Source organism: Spermophilus citellus, assembly GCF_964194105.1.
Source record: "Spermophilus citellus genome assembly, chromosome: 1".
Classification (NCBI taxonomy): Eukaryota; Metazoa; Chordata; class Mammalia; order Rodentia; family Sciuridae; genus Spermophilus; species Spermophilus citellus.
The window spans coordinates 28,784,109-28,798,236 of NC_138182.1; the positions used below are offsets into that span (position 1 = coordinate 28,784,109).

Genomic DNA, 14,128 nt, shown 5'->3' on the forward strand with positions numbered 1-14,128 from the left:
ACTTCAGAACAAGGAACATAGTTACAGTGGTATGTTTATGAGAGAAAATATATTTCAGAGAGTGGTGTGATATACCAAGGGTTCTCATTAGTCCATTCCCAGTGAGACACCCATTTCCCTGCTCCCAGAAAAGGGTAAAAAAGCAAATTGTTTTCATCTGTGGAGTAAATGCAGTTTTTGGTGTTTTTTTTCACTGCTATGTAATTAAGTGTATGAGATGAAATGGACTTGAATTCAAACCTGGGCCTTGTTACCAGGCAAGTTACTTAATTATTTCAGTTTCCCAGTCCTGTCTGCATTAGCAAGGGATTCTGCTATAACTAAGGATATTAGACTAAAAGTGATACCTAAATAATCAAATACAACTAAATTATTTTTTCCGGTATTGGAGATTGAACCCAGGGGTACTTTACCACTGAGCTGCAGCCCCAGCTTATTTATTCAAGACAGAGTCTTGCTAAATTGCTGAGGGTGCCCTAGAATCTTCCTGCTTTCAAACTCCCAAATCGCTGGAATTACAGGCACGAACCACTGCATCTGGCTAAAATTTGCTCTTTTCCTTTTCCAAGGTGCCTACTGCTGTTCAAGCACTTCCTAAAAGCGGCCAGGCGCATGAGCATCTTCCTTAAGTGTTTTTAAGTCACACAACAAACCCGATTTAAGCTTTGTACTGAACATGTCACAGACCCTGCGAATTCAGTCTGGTCAGGTTCCTGTATTCTAGGACACTTTGGGGTAAAGACAAGCACAAAAGAGGATGATCAGTATCCTAAAAATGTAAAAAAATACTACCACAGCCCGCAGAAATAAATAACCTAATATTGCTGGAATGCTTTAAGACGGGTTCACAATTTTTGAAGTGGAAACACTGCTCAGAGATCCTGAACAGCACGCCTACTGAGATTAACGTCAATTCAGGTGTCTGTCTTTTCCACTACCACGCTGTTCTGGAGTCACCACAACCTCGTTTTTTTCTAAGGTCGGAGTACTTTGCGGGGCAGTCCCTAATGGAACACCACTGTTAGGGCGAACAAGTGCCTTTCCAAGGTCCCAACCAGACCCTATCCAAACGTGACCACCTAAACATGAGAGAAGGGAGAGGGGACGTGAGAAGTAGCGGGTGGCCCACGCTGGGAGGTCTGGTATTCTGATGAAGAAAACACGCACTCCAAGCGACTGTTCTGAAACCCAACTAGGAACTCCCTTTGGCTGCAGTGAGAAGCGGCGGGGCAGTCCGCCGCGGCCTGACTTCCGGGTGTTGCGTACGCTACGTGGAGCGTCATGGCGTCATCGCGTCACGTGCCTAGAATGAACTTTTGGCGCGAGCGTCTGAAACTAGGCGGAGGCGGAGCTGCTGGTTTTGCGCGCCTCGGGTCTCGACTGGAGAGAGAGTTCGCCACCGGAAGGAGCCTGAGGGGTCGGATTTGTGGTCTAGGTGCGCGCGCAGTTCTTTGCAGTCTACTCCAGCCAAAAAACATCTGCCTCACTGGAGCGGGTTAGTGGTGTCGGCTGGGGACGGGGTTGTGTTCGGCGGGTGGCGGGGGAGCGCCTCCCATGTCCTGGGTAGGAGCCGCGACTTCTGCCCTCGCGGTCTTTGCCGACCCCAACCCTGCCCGAGAGAAACGACGTGGTCTCCCAGGCCAATACTTGCAAAGCACATTCGAGCCCCGCACCTTCCCTGGGACTTTGATTCCCCACGCCGGTCCGCGCCTTTGGGCCTTACAAGCCAGACTTGCCGCGAGGTGTGCTAGATGTCCCGGTGTGAAATTTCTCATGGGCACACTGTATCTGCCTTACGTAACCCCCAGTAATTGCTATTTTCCGGAGATTTACATATTGGGAATTATCAAATGGTATTTGTAACTGCAACCACTAGCGACGCGTTTTAATTAACGTAATTAAATTAGATAATGTGAAAAAGCCTGTTCTTGAGCCATACTATCCACTTTTCAAGTGCTTAGTGCTAGTGGTACTTGGATTGGAGAGTACAATTATAGAATTTTCCAATCCTCACGATAAGTTTTTATTGGACTAAGGTGGAGGTAACTTTAGACAAACTTACTGGCGTTTCTGATTTTATTTCAGTCACTTAGGAAGGAATGCATCCCTTCTAAGTGTATTTTGGTCTTTTGTTTTGCAGACTTATTTACCAAGCATTGGAGAAATATTTTAGAGAAAAATGCCTATTGGATCCAAAGAGAGGCCAACTTTTTTTGAAATTTTTAAGACGCGATGCAGCGAAGCAGGTATTGTTAGGTTTTGTAAAATTTCATAAACTACACTCAGAGTTTTTCAGAAAAATAAATAAAGATGAATGATTTTTAAAAAGAATCTAGTTATTCTCTGTTTTACTTTAGACTGAAGTTTTGGAGTCATACCTATTAATGACCTAGTTGTTCACTGGTTAACCCTTAGTTGAAAATGGGGAGACTGGTCTCTTGGCAGCAATAGGAAGAATTCTTTTAAAATACTACTAACGATTCAGAAGTGCTGATAATGCCACTTGAAGGCAGAGATTGTCAATTTTTTTGTTTTAGTACTCAGGCAATTTGGAATGATCAAGGTCCCTCAAAGACCTTATAATATTAGAAGTTAGTAAGAGTTAGAGAATTTATTAATTCACTTAAAAGCAAAAATATGCCCATTGTAGATTATCATAAAATTTTTATAAAAAATGTATTTTATAAAACAGGATTTAAAAAGAAGAGTGGGTTGTTTTACATTTTGCAGTTCATTTTGATGTTTGGCTTAATAGAAGATAGCTGGATTCTTGTATCTAGGTCTGCATTTAATCTGTTATAGTCTATAGTTTTGGTAGAAGTGTATGAATAAAATTCAACCCCAAACAGCTAGGTAGTTGGGAAAAGGGGAATTTTAATAGTGTTTAGTTACTTGTATGTATTTCTTTATTTGTCTTGTTTTTTGAATAGATCTTCCAGAGAGTTAAAAGATACTTCTGTAAAATCATTGCCATTGTTACTTGGAAGATCTTGGTATTTTAGATTAGATCTTGACATGCTACATTAAGCAGTATGAAAAAAAATCACACTCATTAATATCACCATTGATCTTATCAGAAAGTCTTTTTAAGATTGGGAAGAAATCAACCACTGAGCCACTAGAAATTCTGATTTTCATTTGAAATCTTATATTTTATAACTGGCAGTAAACTCTTATTTTCCTTGAAGTGAAACCTCACTTCGTTTGTGAGAAAATGTCTACTAACCTATTCAACTTGGAATCACTTTTTTGCTAGTCGTTCTTTCAAGTAAAAATGACTTTTCATGGAAAGAGTTATCATCAGCTTATGATTCACCACAAGTGGTTTTGTTTTGTTTTGGTACTGGGGATTGAACTCCAGGGCACTCAAGCACTCAGCCATATCCCCAGCCCTATTTTGTATTTTGTCTAGAGACAAGGTCTCACTGACCCTCATTGCTTAGTACCTCGATGTTGCTAAGGCTGGCTTTGAACTCAAAATCCTTCTGCCTCAGCCTGCTGAGCCATGGGATTACAGGCCACAAGTGCTTTTTTAAACAACCAGTGGACTTCAGTTATGCAAAAGTGCTCAATACATGTTCCTCTGTTTTCAAAGAATATTAAAAAGATGGGCTAAAGGATTATACTTTAATAAATTTTACTTTTTCATTAGAATAGTCTTTAGTTAAAATTGATTTTTTATAAAAATCCTTGGGTGGGGCTTGGATTGTGGCTCAGAGGTAGAGCGCTTGTCTAGCATGTGCAAGGCCCTGGGTTCCATCCTCAGCACCACATAAAAATAAGTAAAATAAAGGCATTGTGTCCAGCTACAACTAAAAAAATGTTTTTAAAAAAATCCTTATGGTACTAAAATAATGACTACTAGTACAGTTTGGTGCCTTATAGGACATTAAGTTAAAATGGCTTTTTCTTTTTTTCTTTAATATTCCTTATGGTAGTAAGAAATACAATGACTGCTAGTATAAGTTTGATGCCACTGACTCAAATCAGATGTCAACATCATGAAAAAGGCAAATGATGCCTAATATTGTTATGAAGCTAGTTTTAACCAATTGAACCTCTTGCATCATGAGAACTGCTACTGCATAGGATGGATAGATGATAATAGAAGTGTTGTCATTTCCCTGTAAGAGAGAATCTTTTTTCCTATTTATTTATTTATTTTTATTTTAATTTTTTTTGAATTTTTTAATATTTATTATTTTTTAGTTCTCGGCGGACACAACATCTTTGTTGGTATGTGGTGCTGAGGATCGAACCCGGGCCGCACGCATGCCAGGCGAGCGCGCTACCGCTTGAGCCACATCCCCAGCCCTTTTTTCCTATTTTAATTGAGAGTCTTTGTGTTTCTTTTATGCATAGATATGCCATATATGCTTATGTAGTCATACTTGAATTTTGTCTGTGGAATACATTTTTACTATGAATGATTTTTAATTCTGAATTGTGAATAGTAAGATAGAAAATAAATAAAAATTAAATGGATAAAATCAAAGTTAACATAGTTAAGTGCTAGCTCTTTATAATTTTTGTGCACTCATTACTCTATGCAGATATACAAGAGAATGACTGATGATCTTAGTAATCTTGTTTAGTTACTATGAAATGCAAAATATAATCTGCAGTTGGAATTTCAAATGTCCTTTTTAAATTATAACTTTACTGATTCATAAGTTTTTCTGAGTCATTGATTAAAACTAAGACAGGCTTTTATTTTCCTTAAAGATTTAGGACCAGTAAGCCTTAATTGGTTTGAAGAACTTTCTTCAGAAGCTTCACTCTATAATTCTGAACCTGCAGAAGAATCAGAATATAAAACCCACAGTTATGAACCAAGCTTATTTAAAACACCGCAGAGGAAACTCTATTATCACCAATTGGCTTCAACTCCAATAATATTCAAAGATCAAGGTCAAATTCAATCTCCTTTACAAGAATTAGGTAAGTATAGATCAGACTTGGGTAAGTAATATGTAGACTGGTTTAAAAAAAAATAGGAACTAGGAATTCAGGCAAAACTACATTTTAAAAAATCTTAGGTCTGTCATTAACCATATTATGTTGTATACATTAACCTGTCTGGCCACACTTGCCTTACCTGAAAAATGGAGATAATGAATATAATACCTAATAGGTTTGGATTAAGTGAAATAATTAAGGTACTTAATGTTTCTTTTCCTCCCTCCTTTAATTAATACGTCTTGCCAACTGAACTTTGCTGAATTATGCCTTTCACGTACAAAAAAAAAAAAAAAAAAAAAACCCTAAGACTAGGTTTGATGTTAATAAAACTAAACTATTTCTGCATACTATAATAGGACAAAGAAAATTATCTTTTATCAGTTTGGTGTAAGTATATTTTAATTTGGTAGCAGACTCCCCAGCCTAGATGCCACATGTTTCCTATGTAATATGATGATTCATCCACTCATTCAAATATTTGTTACCTACGTGACATGAGTAAGTCACTTTCCCTTTCTTTGGAATATTATTTTATAATAGAATAAATAGTGCACAGATAAAGTGTAGTATAAGCTTGACTGTGGTATATACTGAAAGAGAAATATTTAAAAAGTACAAAGAAAATTGAGAAGAAAGAAAAAAATAGAATTGGGGAAAGTTAGACTCTTTGGTTCTTTATACATAATGTTCCTTCTGCCTGCAACTTCCTACTTTTTCTCTAGATAATTTACATATTCATTTTTCAGATCTTGGCTTATTTATCTCTGCTTTTGAGAAATAGTCCCTGTCTGCCCTCACTGAACCTCTAGTGAAAGAGACATACATCAATGATATGTGTGATATGTGCCTTGAAAGAGAAATTCATGGCCTTAGAAGTATATATACAGAGGGATTAATAGGTAACAGGCAAAAATTTTCTTATGTCTTTGGCTACAAAGTGATATACATATAGTACATATTTGTAGAATGAATATTAATTTTGCTTTAGAAAGTTGAATAATCTGGCAGCAGTCTTTGAAGATAATGTTTTTTCAAAATGTGATGACTTGACCATCAGAATCTTCTTGAATGCTAACTGAAAGAGTACATTCCAGGCTCTACTCTGATTTTTTTTTTTTTTTTTTTTTTTTGATACTGGGGATTGGACCCAGGGGCACTTTACCACTGAGTTGCATCCCCAGCCCTTTTTATCTTATATTTTGAGACAAAGTCTCTTTAAGTTGCTGAGGCTGACCTTGAACTTGCAATCCTCCTGCCTTAGCCTCCTGAGTCAATAGGATTACGGACATGCGCCCACCGTGCTCAGTCTACTCTGAGCCTTTTGAATTAGAATCTCTGGGAATGAATCTCTATCTTTTAAGCTACCTGGGGTGCTCTTATGGAAAGAGAAGATTGGTGGTAGGAAGATCAGTTAGGAAACATATAATGGTTCAGGTGATGGATATTAGTGCTGAATTAGGATAGTAGTCCCCTCATAGTCATGGTTTCACTTTCCTCAGTTTCACTTGCCCAATTTCAACTGCACTCTGAAAATATTAAATGGAAAATTACAGAAATAAACAATTCATAAGTTTTAAATTGTGCACCATTCTAAGCAATATGATGAAATATTGCACCTCCCTCTCCAGGACATTAATCATCCCTTTGTTCAGTGTATCTGCACTATGTGTGTTGCCCTCTTAGTCACTTGGTAGCTGTCTCAGTGACTGATCAACTAATGTGCCCTAATAATGCGTATTTTCAAATAATCTTACATAGTAGCCTATGCTACATCATAGTGCCTATGACATTTCATCATCACATAGGCATTATGTCATCTCATAGCATCACAAGGATGAGTATAGTACAATAAGATTTTGAGGGAGAGGGACCACATTCATATAACTTTCCTCACAGTATATTGTAATAATTGTTTTATTATTATGTTCTTAATCTTTTATTGTACCTAACATAAATTAAATTAAACTTTATCTTAGATGTACACATGTAGGAAAACACAAAGTTTATATAGAGCTTGATATTATCCAAGGTTTTAAATATCCACTGGCAGTCTTGCAATGTAACCCCCCAAAATAAGGCAAAGCTATTTTAGTAGCTGTAAAAGTAGATACAGAACATAGAAACTATAGGATTCTATAGCAGCCTAGATAAGAGAAGTCAAAAAGGAACAAATCATAGGGTAGAGCATGACTTAAGAAACCAAGAATGTAGTGGTGACATTTGTAGAAATGAAAGTTTGAGGAAAACTAGACTTGGAAAGGAAAAGTTTAAAAGGATGAAATTGAATTTTGAAGTAGAGTTGGAGACAGTAGTGGGATAATAAGGTGGAGACAAACTGCAGGCTTTTGGGAATGCAAGGCTGAAAGTAGGGAAAGACAGAGTTGTCAAAATCAGCTATTTGTTTGGAAAGTAATATAGTCATAGTGAGAAAATTAGTAATTATGATGAGGGCCACGGTAGAGCTCTAGGGAATATTTATTAGATGAATATAGGAGAGGACAATGAAAAGGGAATATCCATTCCACAAGGACAGTGCTTACTTGTGCCTGGCAGTATGCCAGGTACAAACATGATTGAGATGTCCTTTGACTCCTAGACTGTCAATCTATATAAATACAGTATGTGATATGATATAATACAAGCATGTGTGGAGTACTAAATGAGTAGCCATCTGTCTAGTGTGCTCAGGAAAAACTCCATAAAACAGTTTTTGCTGAAGCCACAAATCAGTGGTTAATTTTCTAATTGTAACCTGCTAGAATTGGTCTGTCTATAATCTGGGGAGGATTGGAATGAATTAATAAGACCACTGTGAACCAACTGCTGAGGAGTTAACTTTGGGGAGGAGTGGTAACTAGAAATTAAAATCTAACTAGAAATTAAAATCAGGGCACTCTAGCATTAAGCTATATCCCAGCCTTTTTTCTTTTTCTTTTTCTGGTGGGTTTTTTGGTTTTTTGTTTTTGGGGTTTTTTTTTTTTTGAGATGTGGACCCACTGTTTCTGAGGCTGACTTGAGTTTGCAATCCTGCCTCAGCATCCTACCTTTTTGAGATTATAGTTGTATATCACTGAACCCAGCTAGGAGTTAACTTTTTTTTTTTTTTTTTTAAGTCGTTGATGCACCTTTATTTTGTTTATTTGTATGTGGTGCTGTGAATTGACCCCAGTACCTTGCACATGCTAGGCAAGCGCTGTACCTACCGCTGAGCCACAACCCCAGCCCAGGAGTTAACTTTTTACAGGTTATAATACATAAATAATTCTGCTTGACTATAGTCTTTCAAAACCTTTTGCTTTTAAATTTACTTTAAATTTATATTTGAAATCTAAGAGCAGTAGATTTAAGCTATGTTTTTTAACTTTGTTCAGTTAAACCAATCATGAAATACCACCACACATTTCTTGGAAGAGCTAAAATCCAACACCAAGTGCTGGTGCCGATGTGAGTAACAAGAATGTTTACTTGCTGCTGATAGGAATGCAAAATAAATAGTTTGGAAGACCCTTTGCAGTTTCTTATGAAAATAAACATACTGTTACCAGCAACGCACTCTTTGGTATGAACTCAAATGAATTGAAACTTACTTCCATTCAAAAGCCTGCTTATTTAAAAAACTAATTATCCCTAAAGTTCCCTGAGGAAGTGTGCTATTTCTGCATCTCAGTAGCCCTTTTTTTTGCATAAAAATATAAAACATAGGCATTTATCCTGTCACTCTTCAGCATGAGTTTCTCAAATTATTTAGGAAATGTTTATTTGGGTATGAACTTGTTTTCACCTGGTCCTTTTTTAAAAAAACTTAAGAGCTGTGTGGTCTTTTCATTCCTGAACCAATATTGATACATTATTATTAAAGCCTTTAGTTTATATTAGTTTTTACCCTTTGTGTTGTATAGTGCTATGGATTTTGACACACACACACATATGTATATGGATTTTGCCATGTGTGTATAATATCATCCATCCACCATTACAGTATCATACAGAATAGTTCCACTGCCTTAAAAACCCCTATGCTCCACTTATTCATCCCTTCCTTCTTCCAAATCCCTGGCAACCACTGATATTTTTATTGTCTCTGTAATTTTCGCTCCTGGATGTTGTGTATAGTCACCTTTCTCTATCCACTGGTTCTGCCTGCACAGATCAACCAACTGTGAATTGAAAATATTGATTTTAAATTTGAACGCAATTGAGACTGGGGTTGTGGCTCAGTGGTAGAACGCTCGCCTAGCACATTCAAGGACCTGCTGTGCTTGATCAGCACCACATAAAAATACAGGTATTGTGTCCAACTGCAACTAAAAAATAAATACTTTTTTTAAAAACATGAGCACATGAAAATTATTTTTCTTGTCCTTATTCCCTAAACAACGCAGTATAACAACTGGCTACATAGTGTTTCATGGTATTAGGAATTATGAGACATATGTTGCTGAGTGCAGTGTCTCATGCTTATAATCCCAGTTACTTGGGAGGCAGAGGCATGAGGGTTGCAAATTTGAAGTCAGCTTCAGCAATTTAGCCAGACTCACAGGGGCACGGGGGAGTACCCTTGTGTTCAACCCCTAGTACTACCAAAGAGGAAAAAAAAAGTCATCTATAGATGATTTAAAGTATACAGGAGGATATACCTAGATTATATGCAAATTTTATGCTATTTTATACAAGGGACTGGAGCATCCTTAGATATTATTATCTATTGAAGATACTAGAACGAATCCCCTGCAGATACTGAGAGACTACTGTAATTGGAATTGTAGAGTATACCCTTTTTATATGGGCTTCTATATCTGCAGTATTCATTTAAGTTTTTCTATTTCTTTTTAATTTATTTTGAGACAGGGTCTCACTAAGTTGCTGAGGGCCTTGCACTAAGTTGCTGAGGATGGCTTTGAACTTGCGATCCTCTGGAATGCCTCAGTCTTGCAAGTTGCTGGAATTACAGGCATGCTCCATTTAAAAAAAAATTTTTTTTTTTAAGTTGTAGGTGGACACATACCTTTATTTTATTTATATATGGTGCTGAGGATTGAACTCAGTGCCTTAGCCTTACACATGATAGGCCAGCTTTCTACCCTTTCCATTTCTTCTTAATATTGAATACTATTCCAGTGTTTGAATGTACAATTTGTTTATTCATTCACCTATTGAAGGATATCTTGGTTCTAAACTTTTGCAATTATGAAAAAAATTGCTACAAACATTCAAGAGCAGATTTTCGTGTGGATAAAAGTGTTCAACTCATTTGGGTTCATACCAAAAAGTGTGGTTGCTGGTAACAGTATGTTTATTTTTGTAAGAAACTGCAAACTGTCATCCAAAGTATTTATACTATTTTTCATCCTCCTCAGCACTTCGTCTTGTCAATGTTTTGAATTTTAGCCATGCTAGGAGGTATGTAATAGGATTTTGTGTTTGGCTTTTTTTTTTTTTTTTTTTTTAATTTTTAACATTTTATTTTTTAGTTCTCGGCGGACACAACATCTTTGTTGGTATGTGGTGCTGAGGATCGAACCCGGGCCGCACGCATGCCGGGCGAGCGCGCTACCGCTTGAGCCACATCCCCAGCCCTGTTTGGCTTAATTTTTAAAATCAATTTCAAAACTTGATTTACTACTTTCTAATATCTTTAATTAAAAGTGCTCATTAAAGGAGGAGGTTGGATATTATATCAAAGTGGAGTTTTTAAGTTACATGTACTTTTGGTTTACTAGTGGTTATATCTATTCCATGTTACTTGAAAAATGAGAATAAGCCATTTTACTGCTACAAATAGTTATAAATTTGTTATTCATTTTATTTTAATAATATATAGCTTATTTTCCCAGAGGTTCTTTTTTTTGGTAGTTGTAGGTAGACAGCATGCTTTTATCAGTTTCATTTTTATGTGGTGCTAAGGATTAAACCTAGTGCCTCACACCTACTAGGTGAGTGCTGTGCTGCTGAGCCACAGCTACAGCCCCTTACCAAAGATTCTTAATATAAGATCAGTTAAAGGAATTATTTTTGAAAGCATTTTTTTCCCCTGAGAATTATAGTAAATGCCTTGGGTGCCAAATTTGTAGTAATTAATAACCAGTACAGTAGAACCACAGGTGTACTTCATGCTCTGGATAGTCAAAAATAATGTAGTCTAATACATTATAAGAAAATAATACATTATTGAAAAGCTGTGAATTGATTTGATATTGATAGAACTACCTACAGCTTTAAAAACCCTGTTGGAATATTATTTGTCTTAGAAAGTAGATGTGTTCATCAAGAATAAAATATTATATTTTGCTACCTACAGCTCACTTTCTCTATAAAGATATAGTTCATTTATTTAGCCAATATTTGTTTGGTGCCCATGACATATCAAGCATTACATTATTGTAGTTGCTAGCAGATAGTTTTTAAATTGAAGCCTGAAAGAATATTCCAGGTTAAAAGTAAAAGGGAAACATTTAAGAATTGCAAATGATTAGATACAACTAAAAAGTTAGAGTGTGAAAGAATGGCATTGTAAAAAATAAGTAAATTGGACTGAGTATGGCTGAGTGGTGGAGTGCCTGGATTCAATCCCCAGCATAAAAAGTACAAAACAAAACAAAGTCAAATCATGAAAGGCCTTGTTACAATGGAGTTTTGTTACAGGATTTGAACTTGATTTCAGATATCTTCAGCAAAAGTATGATGTGGTCAGTTTTGATACCTTGGTAGGTTTTTAGTTAAGGTCCTTTCCCTTAACTTTGTCTTCCATGATACCATGGTAGTGTGGAAACTAAATAGTAGAACATACCACTTTCCACTTTGTGTTCCACTTGTGTACATTTTTAAAAATTCCTCTCAGTTATGAACTCTGTAAGGTTAAAGCTGTGTCCTGAATGGATCACCCAAAGGATCTTATGCATATTATGTGTTTAATATAATTGAATGGTTATTGAATGGGGAAGACATCCCTTGAGACATACCTTCTTGGGGGGAATCAGCTCCCTATACATTGTCCTTCTCAGTATGGATGAGACTTTTTGGTTTTAGTATTTCCAGGATATGAAAATTCAAAATCCAGAGTGTATACAACCTCACCAAATTATTGTACTGTTTTAGGAAAGAATATTACCAATAGCGAACGTAAAAGTCGTCATACAATGAAAGCTAAAGTGGGCCAAGAAAATGATGTTACCAGTCCTCCTCTAAATTCTTGTCTTAGTGAAAGGTATGATGAAGTTGTTATATTTAAATATTTGCAGGAAGCATTTTCCTACATGTATTAGATTCATGGAAACAAATCTAATTTTTATCCTATATTTTGGCTGAGGAGTTTCTGTAAATTATCTTTTAGTTTGTTTTCTTTAATTAAATAATTTTTACATTAGAAACATTTGTTTTCCTTGTAATAGATTGGCTAGTTTTGTGTATATTCTGGTGACTTTTTAACAACATTATTAATGATAAAAAGCTGTAAGCCCTGGAAACACCAATTTAAATTATTTGTATGCTTTGAATCTTTGGCAGGGAGTATGATTTACTTTACATAATTTTTAAGTTCAAAATACACAATTCCTAGGAGCTTGTAAATGGGCATTTACAATCTAACTTAATGGTTATTTAATTCTTCATAAGAGAATTTACTTTTTAAAAAGTGTTATAAAATATTTAAAAATACTATAATTCTAGCAATTGATATGACTGAGAGTCTTTTTTTAAAAAAATATTATTAGCTAGTGTTTTTTTTCTCTTTGCCATTGTTTTAAATTACCTGAGGGAATTTGTTTTATTTTTAGTCCCCTTGCTCTACAATGTACACGTGTAACACCACAGAGAGAGAAGCCAGGTATGATTAAAAATAAGACTTTCTATGTTTAAATGATAGAAATGTTAATAAAAATAAAATGATAAATTTCTCTCTTTTTTTCTTTTTTACTTCAGTGGTATGTGGAAGTTTATTTCATACGCCAAAGCTTGTGAAGGTAATTAGTCTGTTTGGTTTACTTACGGTGTATTGTTTGAGAATTTGACAATGACATCAGACCTCTGCCCTGAAATTTACAGATCTTTACCTTGCATATTGCCTCACGTAGGCATTCAGTAAATGATAATCTAAAAAAAAAAATGGATGAAAAAATTTCTTAATCATCTGCATGTTTCTATGAAATGAACTATTGTATTTCTTTCTAGGGTCAGACACCAAAACATATTTCTGAAAGTCTAGGAGCTGAGGTGGATCCTGATATGTCTTGGTCAAGTTCTTTAGCTACACCACCAACCCTTAGTTCTACTGTGCTCATAGGTAATACTAGCAAATGTATTATATAAAAGAAAAGGTAGATGAGACTGAAAAATTGTCATCTCTAATGCTTCTGTTAAGAAGAAAGCATAAAACGAAAATATTAGATGATACTTTCTTTGATAAGTATTCGATAAAATTATTTAGTTGCAAAGTGGAATAAATTCAAGTGCTGTTCTGTGAGAGTTGAGCATTATTTTTTATCCCTGTATTAATGTATAGTATTTCATAAAACTCATTTACCTATACATATTTGCATTTTAGAGCTATTATTTTATGTAATTGTGAATTTTTAACAAATAATTTTGATACTCTGGATATTAAAACAGCACTAAATAAGCTTTGCTCCCTCTAACTTGTTCTTCAGATCTATACTGATAGTTGTATTAAACTGAATTCTTAAATTTTACAATTGTAATCATACCGCTATGTGATTACCTAAAATGTTTTTATCTATCCACTGGACTCTACTAAGCTCTGTATGTGCTCACCATAGTTTCTTGGCAAGTAGTCGGTATTCAACAAATCTTGAAGGAAATGAGTATATTTTGAATATGACATTAGTACTTTTCGGAAATTTAACAGTGTTGACTAAATGGGTCAGTGAATGAATTAATAATGTCTTTAATTTACCAGGATCTGGAAGTATTTCCTATTACAAAGCAGGTTAAATGCCAAGATTTGGCAAGTAGCAACTTAATAAGAGAGGATATGAACATTCTTTTTTAATTTTATAAGATTAAGTAAATATAAGTTTAAAGAAATGTGCATAAATGTGATTAAATACAGTGTTCACAAGTATTTGGAAGTTCATCTAAATAGTCACATCTCACTTTATAGGCAAGGCATGAAAGTAATAATGGAGAAAAACAAATATTTATCAACGAATTT

General features: G+C 35.4%; 1 protein-coding gene across 1 annotated transcript in view; it reads left to right on the top strand.

Moving 5' to 3' along the window:
• Positions 1-1,363: 1,363 nt before the first annotated feature.
• The window catches only part of BRCA2 (BRCA2 DNA repair associated), a 69,267-nt gene continuing 56,502 nt past the window's right edge, over positions 1,364-14,128 (top strand). The window contains exons 1-7 of the mRNA XM_081302726.1: positions 1,364-1,495; positions 2,141-2,246; positions 4,726-4,941; positions 12,058-12,166; positions 12,735-12,784; positions 12,880-12,920; positions 13,129-13,240. Of these exons, the coding sequence (XP_081158852.1) occupies positions 2,180-2,246; positions 4,726-4,941; positions 12,058-12,166; positions 12,735-12,784; positions 12,880-12,920; positions 13,129-13,240 (595 nt within the window). The 5' untranslated portion in view covers positions 1,364-1,495; positions 2,141-2,179. The remainder of the gene's footprint in view (positions 1,496-2,140; positions 2,247-4,725; positions 4,942-12,057; positions 12,167-12,734; positions 12,785-12,879; positions 12,921-13,128; positions 13,241-14,128) is intronic.